This window comes from Primulina tabacum, chromosome 8 (assembly GCF_025594145.1).
Source record: "Primulina tabacum isolate GXHZ01 chromosome 8, ASM2559414v2, whole genome shotgun sequence".
NCBI classification, from domain to species: domain Eukaryota; kingdom Viridiplantae; phylum Streptophyta; class Magnoliopsida; order Lamiales; family Gesneriaceae; genus Primulina; species Primulina tabacum.
The window spans coordinates 5,571,640-5,585,110 of NC_134557.1; the positions used below are offsets into that span (position 1 = coordinate 5,571,640).

The following is a 13,471-nucleotide window of genomic DNA, read 5'->3' on the forward strand; positions in this document are numbered from 1 at the left end:
GTATCTTGATAATAACATCAATGTCAATGCTGTCCATCTCTTGTTAAAAAATCTGCAAGAATATTTTCATGAGATTTTATTATCACAATATCAAAAATATAATTCTGACATAGTGCTTGCCATCTTAATAATATAGCCTTCTCAGGTTTAGACTCAATTCTATTCCTTAAGAAAGCTTTTACATGTGTGTTATCAACTTTCAAAGTAAATTTTTTTGCAAGTAAAAATAATGGCCATTTTTCAAAAGCCCTTTTTACTGCATAAAATTCTTTTTCGTTGATATGTCATCTAATAACTTCTGCATCTTAGAATAACCCACTGCAGTATCTGCATGGTTGTTCTTCATCTGGGGTGAGCTTAGTAAGAACTGCTGCCCACCAATGATCACTGGTATCGGTATATAATACCATATCATCTTTGTCTTGAGGAATAACCATTTTTGAAAGATTTTTACAAACCTTCTTTAAATGTATAAGTCCTTCTGTGTGTTCTTTTGTCCATATAAATCTTGTATCTTTTTTCAATAATGGACTGAACACTTTCTTGTGTTTTGCTAGGTTTTTGATAAACATCCCAGCAAAATTAACAAATCCTAAGAAACTTTGAAGTTGCTTCTTGTCTTTGAGATTTTCTGGAAAATTCTGCACCTTTTCCACTATGTGCTCTTGCAGAACTATTCCTAACTCATCGATTTCAATTCCGAGGAATTCAATCTTTCTTGTAGCAATGACTGCTTTCTTTTCAGATAAAATCAGTCCTTCTTTCTTGCAGACATTAGAGAAAATCTCAAAATGCTTAACATGTTCATTCATATCTTTAGATGCTATTAAAACATCGTCAATGTAAACAAACATAAATTTAAAATAATCTTTAAAAAGATTATCCATTTTCCTTTGAAATGTCTGCGGTGAATTAGCCAATCCCATTGGCAATACTTCCTAGATATAATGTCTTTGAGGTGTGGAGAAAGCTGTGAATTTCTTGCTTCCTTCCTCCATCCGAATCTGATAAAATCCGGACTTACAATCAAATTTAGAGAATATCTTTGCATTGCGTATGCAACTAATTAGATGTTATCTGCTTGGTATAAAATACCCATCAAACTCCAGAATTTTATTAATTTCTTGATAATTAATAACTAATCTGGGTTTACCTCTTTTTATCTCACCATGATTTCTTACCAAGAAACCTGGACTACTATATGGTGACATACCTGCTTTGATTAAACCAAGGTCTAAATGTTCCCTGATTATAATTTGCATATCATTTTGATCAATGATATTCATTGGGATAGGCTTGCAACAGACAAATTCATACTCTTTGCCTTCCTTAATCTTAAGGCAAGCTTTGAGTTGATTTTTGTCCCACCATGCCAAGGGATCTTCGTTGTAATTTTCTTTGATCCTTTTCTTGACATCTTCCAATGATACCTTAGATTCAAACTCTACTTCATTTGTTTGTAGAGTTATCTTAAGGCATTCTATATCTTCTGGTTGGAGTACTTGATCTGCTCTTAACTGGAGCATTGTTTCTCCAAACTGTCTAGAATCCTTCATTTTTGGGTTCAGAAGTTGTCCTGAATCACCACGCTTGCTGCGAAACTGGATTGGCAATTTTCTGTAAAATGCCTCTCCTAGTATCTGGACTATGATTTTGTGATCACATGGTGTTGTGAACACTAATCTTCTAGTCTCATTTTTTTGAGTATAGGACTTGAACATCTGTAGGAAATTATTTCCTAACAATATGTCAGTTCCTGTATTATGAAAATAAATTGGTGGTGTCTTTACCTTGTACCAAGGTGTTTGTCCAGCACCGCCAATCATGATTTCTGTCATCTTAATCCCTTTACATAAGATTAAGATTATTCTGGAAAAATCTATTTCAGCAATCTTTGGTAACTCTTCTTCCAAATTATTTGGAAAAACACCTATTTTTGCTGTACAGATTCCAGCACCTGAATCAATATAAGCAGCAAAGTATTCTGCCTTATATTGTTCATACAACATTCCTACTGGAATGTATATGGAAAATGGACTTGTGGTCATTGGATTTTCCACATCTTATCCTCTGCCATAAACTCCATTCCATACTCTAGACGTCTCCAAGGTTTATGTTCCTCGAGAAACTCTAGTCCAAGAATCAGTCGATTTGATTCTTTCCCTGGAATTCCTTGAATATGAACTTCCAATTCTCCGATATTAATCAGTCCTTGGTAAGTTCCTATCATAGGTTGTTCCAAATAGTATATTGAATTACAAGGATATTGATTCATTTAATTAGTGATATCAAATATTATTTCGACTTCCTTCCACCCTTCTGGGCATCGAAGTTTTCCTATTGTAGAAAAACTTTTCGGCTCCTGTTGGGTTTCTATGACAGGCGTTTTTCCCCATATGTAACTTTTAATTCTATCTCCTTGAAAAGATAATCTTCTTGATTCCAATCTAAGACTTTGATTTCTTTGTAGAATCGGTTTGTCTTGAATCTGAATATCTGTTTCCTGTATTAAAGGAAACTCGACTCTTTCTGGATAAATTGCATGAGCAACTTTTCCGAATATCTCAGGGATTTCAATAAACTCATTTCTAATAAACAATTCAGAATGATGTGTATTAGATAGAGCATATGAAATTTGATAGGTAATAGAATATGGCCTATTACCTTCTTTCATCAACCTTTTTTCCTTGAAGTTCTGATGCAATGTCAAGGCTCGGCTGAAATCTCGATCTGCCAAGTTGTAGGCTATCCTTGGATAGATTACTCCCACAATCTTTCCTGCACAGAGATTTCCTGAGATTGTTCCCAGTACTGAATCTTGTAGATTCCCCATTCTTTTATCGCATATAGCAATATCAATAGGTGAATCTATCCCTTCTTTGAAAGTAGCCTTTATCATAATTTGGATTGCTCCAATATGAATCCAGGACATAGTCCTTGCTACTTCTATTTTGAGTTTTTGTAATTCCTCAATTTCTTCGGAAGGAATTAACTGCATCTCCATTCTATTTCCTGTAAGTTCCATCGGGATTGCCATTTTCCTTCTAGAAACTTTATAGATTAGATGATGCTTTCTGTTCCTTAGGCCAAGACTTCCTAAGAACTTTTCTACCTGTCCTGCAGAGAATCCTTGATATCTCTGTAGGCTAGGATTTTCTCTCATGATCCTTTGGACCATATTATGAGAGATTGTTCTCTGACTGAAAAACCCAGACAAATCTTCATGTGTTTCGTATCGAAACACCTTGTCCTCAGTCAGATTCCGATTCTGTTCCATCAGATTCTTCCTGACTTAAGACTTCTTCTTCTTCATATATACTTTCATCCGAGGCAATGCCCTCGAATCTGTATACCTGAATTAGATCTTGGTAATAAACTGCTTCTTCAATATCCGGGGTAGGATCGAAGCGTTTAATACCTCTTTTTTCATTTTCTGGACAGTTGGTCGAAATATGACCTCTTGCTCCACATGTCCAGCAATTGCAATCCTTAAAACTTTCATTTGCTCGAGTATGAGCTCTTCTGAAAATTTTCTTTGTAGGTGTTCTTCATGTGCTTCGAGATTTACTCGATGCTTGAGATAATATCATACTCCTTGATGGTCCGCTTCTTTGTCCAGATTTATAAGATCTGGCTTTCTGTCTAGATCATACAGTTCTTGGCTTCCAAGAACTTCTTCCACTTCTAGCATAAGGATGAGTCCTAAAACTTTTCCTCTTATGCTTATGTGGTTTCCTTCCAATAATTGTTGGAAGATCATTTTCCTTACAACACAAAGGAGTTCTTTTGTTGATACCCCTTAAGCGTTTGTAATTCTTTTGTAATGCTGCCATATGGCATCATTTTGCCAATTTTCCTTTAAGGAAAGAAGCTCTTCGTGCCAACGTATCTGGATTTTCAGGTAAGTATTCCCTTATAAGCATTTCTCTCCAAGGGCTTGGCATTTTTGCGAAGAAAAGCTGCATAGCTATATCTTCTTCGACTCCTGAATTCCATCGATATTTAGTGAATAACATAATATATTCATCCACTAAACATATATCGTGTAATTCAAGACTATACAGAGCATGAGTATATTTCTTCCTCTTCTCTGTATCCTGACTATTAAAATAGTCTACCCCTATAAATTGTGCTTTAAATAGGGTAGTCAGTTTTTCGGCTATCTCGCTCAGAGATTCTTCGGCCAGGACCGACTCTTTCATTTCTAATGAAGTCATGTCCCAAGCAATTTTCACTGATCCCATTAGACTCATTTCTAAAAGTTTAATGAATCATTCTTTGTTGAGATCAAGTGTTCCTGCTGCGATTCTCATATCAGATGTCCAGTCATCTATGAGATCTTCCCTGTTTTTGAAATCTAATACATCAAGGTTAAGCATAACCCCATAAGGATGTATCGGATCTAGAACAGTTTTCCCATAGGGTGTTTGGTGCAAGGGAATTTGATTTCTCCTTGTCATTGTTCCCGCTGGGTGTGAACCTCCACCAGTATGGAAATCAGATTGAGATTCTCTCATGTTTACATTCTGAGATCCCACACTTTCTCTTGGTGGTTCCTGAGAAGATGACCAGATTATAGCCGGTATTTCTCCTCCTGCTGTGTTCATCTTTAGATCTACCACTTTTAGACTTGCGAAAGATTCCGCAAGCTCTTGTAGATCCTCTAGACCAATCCTTTCTAAAGTTGTCATCAGATAAATTTCTTTTCTGAGACAGATTTAATTAGATTGACCATCTTTTCTTCTTCAGTTAAGGGTTTTAACATCACTCTGGCCTTCCCTTGTTGATGTAACAAAGGTTCGGTGCCAAATGATGGTGGTAACCATCCTCCTGAAGTTCTTTTACTAGAACCTGGTTGTTGTTCTAGTTTCTGAATTCTTGTTTGAATATCCTTTAATATTCCAAGAATTTCTTCCTGGGTTTTAAGGACTTCTTCAACTCGTTGGAGTACAAAGTATAGCATGTTGCCATAATTTTGTACTGTTTTCTAGATTTCTCTAAGATCTAAAGAGAGCTTAGAGGAGTCTGGTATTATCTCCAGAAACTTATTTGCTTGAATCATAACTTTATCTGAGAGTTTACCTGAGGGTGTTGTTGCTTCCCTTTCTGCTTCTGATATTTAACAGTAGTTAGATTAACTTGTATATATTCCAGAATATTGGAATAAATCTTGTAAATTATTTTCCTCGAACCTAAGTTCGAATTCATAATTTTTTCGAAAATTCTCCTTCTCTTACAATTAGTTACTATTAAAAATAAAATGCGTGTTTGAAATAAATCAACCTTTCGATCTGATACCATTTGGAAAGCGTGAGGATCAATTAAACTTAAAATAGGAATAAGGGTATTTTTGTCTATCTTAAAGTATTAGGGAGTTTAAAGAAAGGTTTGAGGTGTAGAGAGTTTGAGTAAAGTTGAATTTGAGTTTGAGGATTTATGAGCAATTTACCCTATTTTATTTATATTTATTTATATAAAAATCCAACATCAACAAATACAACAAGGCTCCAACATAAAAACCACCGGAGTTTGCCAAATGGGGCCTCATCGAACAGACAGGGGCTGAGTTGTCATTTCTGAACAGACGCAAAGTATCACGTGAATGGCATTTTCGTTGTTTACTCAAATATCAGTGTCGGTATTGTACCATCGTCGGCCTCTATTTATCATCTTCCTCTTTCACTGTCCTGTCTCAGTCTACGTTTCGTCATTTGGTCGTTTGGAGCCTTTCTCCGAGTGATTGGCGTGCACAAGTGCGACTACGAAGGTTTGAGGTTGAATATTTTCGAAGATTTCTTCGCTTTTGTTGGATAAATTTTTCCGGTTGCGTTGTTTTCACTTGTTTAGAGAGTAGATCTGCTGGGATCTGAGTTTAATTTATCATGTACTGTGTTTCTTTCTCTGATTTTTCATGGGTTTATTAGCCGTTTTATTATGGTTTTTGGTTCTAATTTACTGAATCTGGTTTAATCGCGCTTTGGGGAGAAGTGGCCTTTAGTTAGGGTTTTTTAAGATTTTAATTAATGTTTTGATGTGTTCTTTGTACTTCACTTGATGGGGTTTTAGATTGCTCCTGAACTTTTTTGAACTTCTGTTTAAATTCTGAAGGCAAGTCTGCGATCGATTTTTGTTTTTTGTGTTTTTTTCCCTTTGAATGCATTTTGCAGTTTTAATGTATGCTGCATTTTGCAGTTGCTACCATGGTGAGAAAGAGGCGAACTGATCTTCCTGGCGCGGGTGAGACCTCCGAGCCTCAGGAAACTGGTGAAGGACGCGGTGCTGTCCAACGACCACCAGCGCAGCATCCAGTACAGCAGCAAGGAGGATATCAAGGAGGAGGAAGAGGTCGGGGTCACCAACGAGGAGGTCATGGTGGTCGAGGTGGCAGAATGCCTCCACAGCAGTATCATGGTGGACCTCCTGAATATCAGCAGGGTCGGGGCGGTCAGCAATATCAACGAGGAGGGCCACCGTCCCAAAGCCGCGGTGGAAATATAGCTGGTCGTGGTTCTGGGGCACCTTCCGTGGGTGAGCCATCTAGGCCACCCGCTCCCGAGCTGCACCAAGCAACCCAGTCTCCATATCAAGCCCCAATGATTTCTGAGCCTATTCCATACGGAATGCCGACCCCTGGAGGTCCTAGCTCCTCTTCTGAGTCGCCTGATCTGACTACTATGGAACTCTCTGAGCAATTTCAGTCCGTTTCTGTCCAGTCCGAAGAGCCTCCAAGTCAAGAAATGCAACCAGCTTCTAGCAAGGCCATGAGATTTCCTCTGAGGCCAGGCAAGGGTAGTAATGGTAGCAAGTGTATTGTAAAGGCCAACCATTTCTTTGCTGAGCTTCCAGATAAGGACCTTCACCAATATGATGTGAGTTGTTTGAATTAATCCATCTGCTTGATATTTATTCCTTACTTTTGTGTATGTGAGTTGCTTATACCTCCATTTATTTCCCTGTTTAAGAATTAATTTCCTTTGTCATAGGTTTCGATTTCACCTGAAGTCACGTCCCGTGGTGTTAATCGTGCTGTGATGGAGCAGTTGGTGAAGCTGTATCGAGAATCTCACCTTGGAAAGAGACTTCCTGCATATGATGGGAGAAAGAGTCTTTACACTGCTGGGCCTCTTCCTTTTACCTCGAAGGAGTTCAAAATCACCCTTGTTGATGAAGAAGATGGTCCAGGCAGCGTCAGGTTTTTTATTTTTCTTTTGAATTGAGTAGATGCTGGCTGGCATTTCTTGCATGCAATCTTTTGTCCTGTAAGACCTTTGTTTAATAATAATTCTATTTTTATGTTGTTTGAAGGCGAGAAAGGGTGTTTACCGTGGTGATCAAGTTTGCTGCACGCGCCGATTTGCATCATTTAGACATGTTTTTACAGGGAAGGCAAGCTGATGCACCTCAAGAAGCTCTTCAGGTTCTCGACATTGTTCTTCGGGAGTTACCCACTTCTCGGTATGTGTTAGTGTTCTTTTCGATCATAATTCATGTAAGTTCTGATTTTTTTTATTATTCCAGTGTGCTGATATTGCTTTGAATTGTAGGTATTCTCCAGTAGGCCGATCTTTCTATTCCCCTGATTTAGGTAGAAGGCAACCTCTGGGTGAAGGGCTAGAAAGTTGGCGTGGTTTCTACCAAAGTGTTCGTCCCACTCAGATGGGACTGTCACTTAATATAGGTGAGCAAGTTTTCAATTCGGTATGAGAAATTGTATAGATTGTCACTTAACTTTTTTCTGGTGTATGAGCTTTAAATTTTTATTCTTATACCTTAAAATGTTTTTATTAACTACAATGATTTCCTTTGACTGCGCAGATATGTCATCTACTGCTTTTATTGAACCACTACCAGTGATAGATTTCGTCACTCAGCTTCTGAACATGGATGTTTCTTTTAGACCGTTGTCTGACTCTGACCGCGTGAAGGTTTGCTCGTGCATCTCGTTTTCTTACTTGGTTGTATATTACCCTAGCAGCTTCGTTATCTACGTTTTAAATATTACCTATCCTTCAAACCATTCTCACGAGAAAACAAAGTAACGTCCCAATTTGGATACCTAACCTCGACATGTCTAGATTATGGAGTCATGGATTAATCCTCCATACGTTTTTGTTCTGTCATTAAAGAACCACGTTGAACTTTTTTAGACCACTTGCCCACTATGTGGAATTCTCTTTTTCCATTTTAAATTTGGCCGCTTGAAGTTTATGCTCATCTCGTCTTCCTGATTTTAATCCATGAATTTTTGCACTAATACCTAAATACGACATGTGGTAGATAATTTTGACTGCCCTGGTTCGGCAACAATTTGGTTCAGATTCTGATTACTGGTTTATTATTTTTCCTTTAATAATGCGTCACCAGTGTCAAGAATCAACTTGGGCCATTAAAATCTTGTGCACGTTTCATGGGGTGGTGTAAATCTTATTGTGGCCTATGTTTGATCAATAATTGTTACAGATAAAGAAAGCTCTAAGAGGAGTAAAGGTGGAAGTCACTCACCGAGGAAATATGCGCAGGAAGTACCGCATTTCTGGGTTGACATCGCAAGCAACACGGGAGCTAACGTAAGGATCTTATTTTTTTGCGTAACTATTTGTTAAATATTTGAATCTCTGCGCTGGGTTGCTGCCAGGGTCCATCAGTTATTTCTAGTCTTTAGATTATGACTTATTGCTTACGATGCAATTTGGATCCTGTACAAGTGTTTTATGATTCCTCATATATTGGAAGTGTTGTTTTTTATGATAGTGCTACCTTCATAAGACTATGGTTCTTGCTTTGTTTATTTTATTTGATTGTTGTATGAACTATGACTTTGGTTGTATTAGATTTCCTGTCGATGAAAGTGGTACATTGAAATCCGTGGTTCAATACTTTCAAGAGACTTACGGATTTGTCATTCAGCATACTCAATGGCCTTGTCTACAAGTTGGAAATACTCAGAGGCCAAATTATTTACCCATGGAGGTTAGATTACTGTTCCTTTCAGTTACCCGTTTTCTTTTGTAATATCATTTAATGGGAGTTCTACAATTGTTGATTGACCAGGTGTGCAAGATTGTAGAAGGCCAGCGATATTCTAAGAGGTTGAATGAGAGACAGATTACTGCACTGCTCAAAGTGACGTGCCAGCGCCCCCAGGAGAGGGAGTCTGACATACTTCAGGTTGGTCTTTTGTCAGCACCTCTCTATTGTGTGTTTGTTGAGAAATTTTTTTTGTATTATGTTTTATCCATTGTGCATGTTGCATTTTCTCCTGCCTTTTCTTATCAATGACGTGAATGTGGTTTTCGAATAATTCACATGGAAGTGAGGAACTTTGGCACTTATTTGTCTTTGTAATATTGCCTATATTACTTTTTAATCTTGCTGCTAATAAATCTTGCATGTAATAGTAGCCTTTTTTCTTATTTGTCAGACTGTACGTCACAATGCATATGATGAAGACCCTTATGCCAAGGAGTTTGGAATTAAAATAAGTGAAAAGCTGGCTCAGGTTGAGGCTCGTGTTTTGCCAGCTCCCTGGGTAAGCATAAAACTCTGAGCTCGTATTTTAATGGTTTGATTGTTTGGCCGTTGGTATCATGTATGACTTTTACAGCTCAAATATCATGATTCGGGTCGGGAGAAGGATTGTCTGCCTCAAGTTGGGCAGTGGAACATGATGAATAAGGTAATTGCTGGCCAAAATTCAGGGACAAAGCAAGGACCTTATTGTTTGGTTTAAAATAGCATTATCCTATGTGAATTATTGCATGCCGCACTAAAATTTACCTGAATTCTTGACGAGATCTAATTTATTCCTGGTAAAAGTTACCAGTGAATGTATCAGAAATACATCCTCCCAATTGAGGAAAAAAAGAAAATATATGTAGTATTTTCTTCGTATATAATTAGATGGTTGATGTTAAATTTCAATAAGGCTATATTATCTTGATCAACATTTTGGGATGTAAAATGTAACGCATAATGGTACATTTGCACATTTCATAAGTTCGCAGGGGCATTTGCCCAACCTCATGGGAGCCAAAAAATTGTTGTCTTCCACATGTTTGAGTAAGCTAGGTATTCTTATTCTTTCTGGTCTTAAAACAAGTGAGTCTGTGATATGTGCTGTTGGCCTGCATAATGATAGTTACGTTGGTTTATTTGTACAAATATAATATATGTTGCATGTGTATCATGTGTGCTTGTGGAAATCTCGTCTTTTATCCGGACGTGTATTTCATCAAATACTGCATTCAAATTGTGCTTTGATTGAGTCACACTTGGCAACTGTTTTACTTGGTGCAGAGGATGGTTAATGGTGGAACCGTTAACAACTGGATCAGTATTAACTTTGCCCGCAGTATAAAAGACACAATGGTGCATAGTTTCTGTCATGAGCTTGCTCAAATGTGCAGCGTTTCTGGAATGGTAAAGATTGCCGTTATGACATTGTTGTCCGCTGTATAGTTGAAACCTGTGTAACACACTATTTTGTGTTGAAGGTTTTCAATCCTGAACCAGTCTTGCCAGTTATTACTGGCCGTCCTGATCAGGTGGAAAGAGTTCTAAAAACTAGGTTTCACGACGTCATGCAAAAACTGCTGCCCCATGGGAAGGAGCTTGACTTACTGATTGTTATATTACCAGACAATAATGGTTCTCTTTATGGTAAGAGGTTACTAAGTCTCGAAGTCATAAGTCCAAAATTTTTCTGGAAATATTATGTTTCTGTGCTTTTGCTTGAATTCGTTTTTGATCTTTCTGCAGGTGACCTGAAGCGGATATGTGAAACAGAACTTGGTATTGTTTCTCAATGCTGTTTACAGAAGCATGTCTACAAGATGAGTAAACAGTACCTTGCCAACGTGTCTCTGAAGATAAATGTCAAGGTTGGAGGGAGAAACACTGTATTGCGTGACGCAATTTCTAGACGTATACCTCTAGTCAGTGATCGTCCTACAATCATTTTTGGTGCCGATGTTACGCATCCCCATCCAGGGGAAGATTCTAGCCCATCGATTGCTGCAGTAAGACGCCCTCTTCTTGACTTGAGATTATTATTGTAGCTTCATTTTTGAAATCTGTCTTGTTAAGTGATATGTTTACTGGAAATTCTTTTCAGGTTGTTGCTTCCCAGGATTGGCCAGAGGTCACAAAATATGCTGGTTTGGTATGTGCACAAGCACATAGGCAAGAGCTTATTCAGGATTTGTATAAAACCTGGCAGGATCCTGCCAAAGGGGTTATGCATGGTGGCATGATAAGGTTTAACTTCTGTTGTTCACTTGTGAACTTGTCTATCCTACGTACCAGTTGTGATTATTTGTGAGCTTATCTGTATGTAATATAGGGAACTGCTCATCTCATTCCGCAAAGCAACTGGACAGAAACCACAGCGGATCATTTTCTATAGGTAAGAGGAAAATTTTCCATGTCAGATGATTGTTAGATATCTTTCCTTTATCCTTTCTTCTCTTATAAGGTTGCCTTGTCACAGGGATGGTGTCAGCGAAGGGCAGTTCTATCAAGTTTTGCTTCATGAGCTTGATGCAATCCGCAAGGTTAGCTATTTCTTTGGTATTTGGGTATTATTTTTAGGAGCTTATATGGTTTGTGAATTGAATGTTATATTTGTTTTGTACTTAATCAGGCGTGTGCATCTTTGGAGCCAAACTATCAGCCGACGGTCACCTTTGTTGTGGTTCAGAAGCGGCATCATACCAGGTTGTTTGCCCATAACCACAATGACAGACAGGCAGTTGATCGGAGCGGAAACATACTCCCTGGTATAGAATGTTAACATGATATACCCTGCTAAAATTCTTTTTTGATTGACCATTAAAAGGTTCGTTTTCTTAGTTGAATTATGTATTTGATTCGCACAGGTACTGTTGTTGACTCAAAGATCTGCCATCCCACTGAGTTTGACTTCTACCTTTGTAGCCATGCGGGGATACAGGTAAATTTAAACTTCCACTTAATTTTTAAGTTATTGCCTCTCTATTATGCATTTCTTGTATGAATAATTCTACTTGTAGGGTACTAGTCGCCCAGCTCATTACCACGTGCTGTGGGATGAAAACAAGTTTACTGCTGATGGTCTTCAGTGTCTCACTAATAACCTTTGTTATACGTAAGTACCGTCACTTCCTATGTTGAGAATCTTGTGGTTATGATGTTTATACTTGTCATGATTATGTTTTTACAGATATGCAAGATGCACACGCTCTGTTTCAATAGGTAAGCATCCCCCCTTATTATTGCATTGCATATTAGTTTGTTGAAATCTTTGCGTGATGCTAAAGAAAGTTCACATGCCATCTGGCAGTGCCTCCTGCGTACTACGCACATCTTGCTGCTTTTCGGGCTCGTTTCTATATGGAGCCAGAAACATCGGATAGCGGCTCTATGACTAGTGGTATGGCCGCCAGTCGTAGTGGTGCTAGTACAAGTGGTGGTGCAAGGAGTACAAGGGTTCCAGGGGGCAACGCTGCAGTGAGACCTCTGCCACAGCTTAGAGAGAATGTGAAAAGGGTTATGTTCTATTGTTGATAGGCTTGGCTGACTTATAAAAGATTTGTGTTTTGTGAATTGAATGCTGCAGTGTGGATGGGGAAATCGGTTATGTCGAAGCTCATGCGTGTGCTACCTCTGTTTGCTTATATTATGTTTTCATGTAAGGCAACTTTATTAATGACTACATCGGCTGTCCTATGGTTGGTCGATATTCTGTTCATGGAGCTTGGATTTATGTTATTTTTCTTGTAATTTAATAATTTGAACAAGTTCAATACAGAACATGTCTCAGTCGATTTTATTAATTTGATACTAAGGTTTGTATTTTGGATACGAAGTCAGACTTAGGTGTCTAATTAAAAATTTATAACCAAATATAGATTTTTGATTTGGTTTTATTTGGCTTAGTTAAGTTTTTAAAGTAAGTTGTGTCCTTGACGAAGCCAATATATAAATTTGTGTATTTATACAATCAGTTTGGCTTGAATTTTTTTATTAAATTTTGAATCAAACAATTTTGTTTTTCTCTTCTCAGATTTGAAACTGATATAAACGATGATTATTTGGTTCAATTCGATTCCCTTTCTGCTCGTCAGGTACTATTTCATTTTGAACTTTATGACGTCTTACAAATGAAAAGCTCCTTTTGTATTGGATCACTCCATAAATGTATTACAAATTTAAATTACAAAGAAACCAAAGGATTACGTTCGTATAAAAAACATGGAGCCAAGCTCTCATGCTACACGATGAACATGGGAAAATAGATTATCCCAAGCCCCCCACCGCAAGTCAGCAACAATTTCACGGGTTTATTTAGACACGTGTTTGTGCGCAAAGAAAAATGTTCGATGATGGATGTGAGATTCATATGATATATACTCTGAAGGTTTCATAAAATTATTTTCTCCATTATTTTAGGCAATATGAAGCAATTATTTTACAGGAGCATCCAAGATTCAAA

At 37.8% G+C, this 13,471-nt stretch overlaps 1 protein-coding gene across 3 annotated transcripts; it reads left to right on the forward strand.

The window, feature by feature from the left end:
- Positions 1 to 5,626: 5,626 nt before the first annotated feature.
- On the forward strand, positions 5,627 to 12,812 carry LOC142553290 (protein argonaute 1-like). 3 transcript variants are annotated; one of them, XM_075663442.1, is made up of 22 exons: positions 5,627 to 5,774; positions 6,193 to 6,869; positions 6,984 to 7,192; positions 7,306 to 7,455; positions 7,545 to 7,678; positions 7,816 to 7,925; positions 8,461 to 8,567; positions 8,832 to 8,970; positions 9,052 to 9,168; positions 9,422 to 9,529; positions 9,605 to 9,676; positions 10,297 to 10,419; positions 10,494 to 10,659; positions 10,759 to 11,018; positions 11,114 to 11,256; positions 11,342 to 11,404; positions 11,489 to 11,552; positions 11,642 to 11,777; positions 11,877 to 11,950; positions 12,030 to 12,124; positions 12,200 to 12,231; positions 12,320 to 12,812. In XM_075663442.1, exons 2-22 carry the CDS (start codon positions 6,201 to 6,203, stop codon positions 12,541 to 12,543), a joined length of 3,195 nt encoding a protein of 1,064 aa, XP_075519557.1. In that variant the 5' UTR covers positions 5,627 to 5,774; positions 6,193 to 6,200; the 3' UTR covers positions 12,544 to 12,812. The 3 variants fall into 3 exon arrangements, with proteins under 3 accessions (XP_075519557.1, XP_075519559.1, XP_075519558.1); XM_075663444.1 differs by having other exon boundaries at positions 5,648 to 5,767; XM_075663443.1 differs by lacking the exon at positions 5,627 to 5,774 and adding an exon at positions 5,860 to 5,884.
- The last annotated feature ends 659 nt before the right edge of the window (positions 12,813 to 13,471 follow it).

Coding starts and splice junctions, on each gene's coding strand:
- LOC142553290 (XM_075663442.1), top strand. CDS start 6,201: ATGGTGAGAAAGAGGCGAACTGATCTTCCTGGCGCGGGTGAGACCTCC. Junction 6,870..6,983: donor AGGACCTTCACCAATATGAT/GTGAGTTGTTTG, acceptor CCTTTGTCATAG/GTTTCGATTTCACCTGAAGT. Junction 7,456..7,544: donor CGGGAGTTACCCACTTCTCG/GTATGTGTTAGT, acceptor TTTGAATTGTAG/GTATTCTCCAGTAGGCCGAT.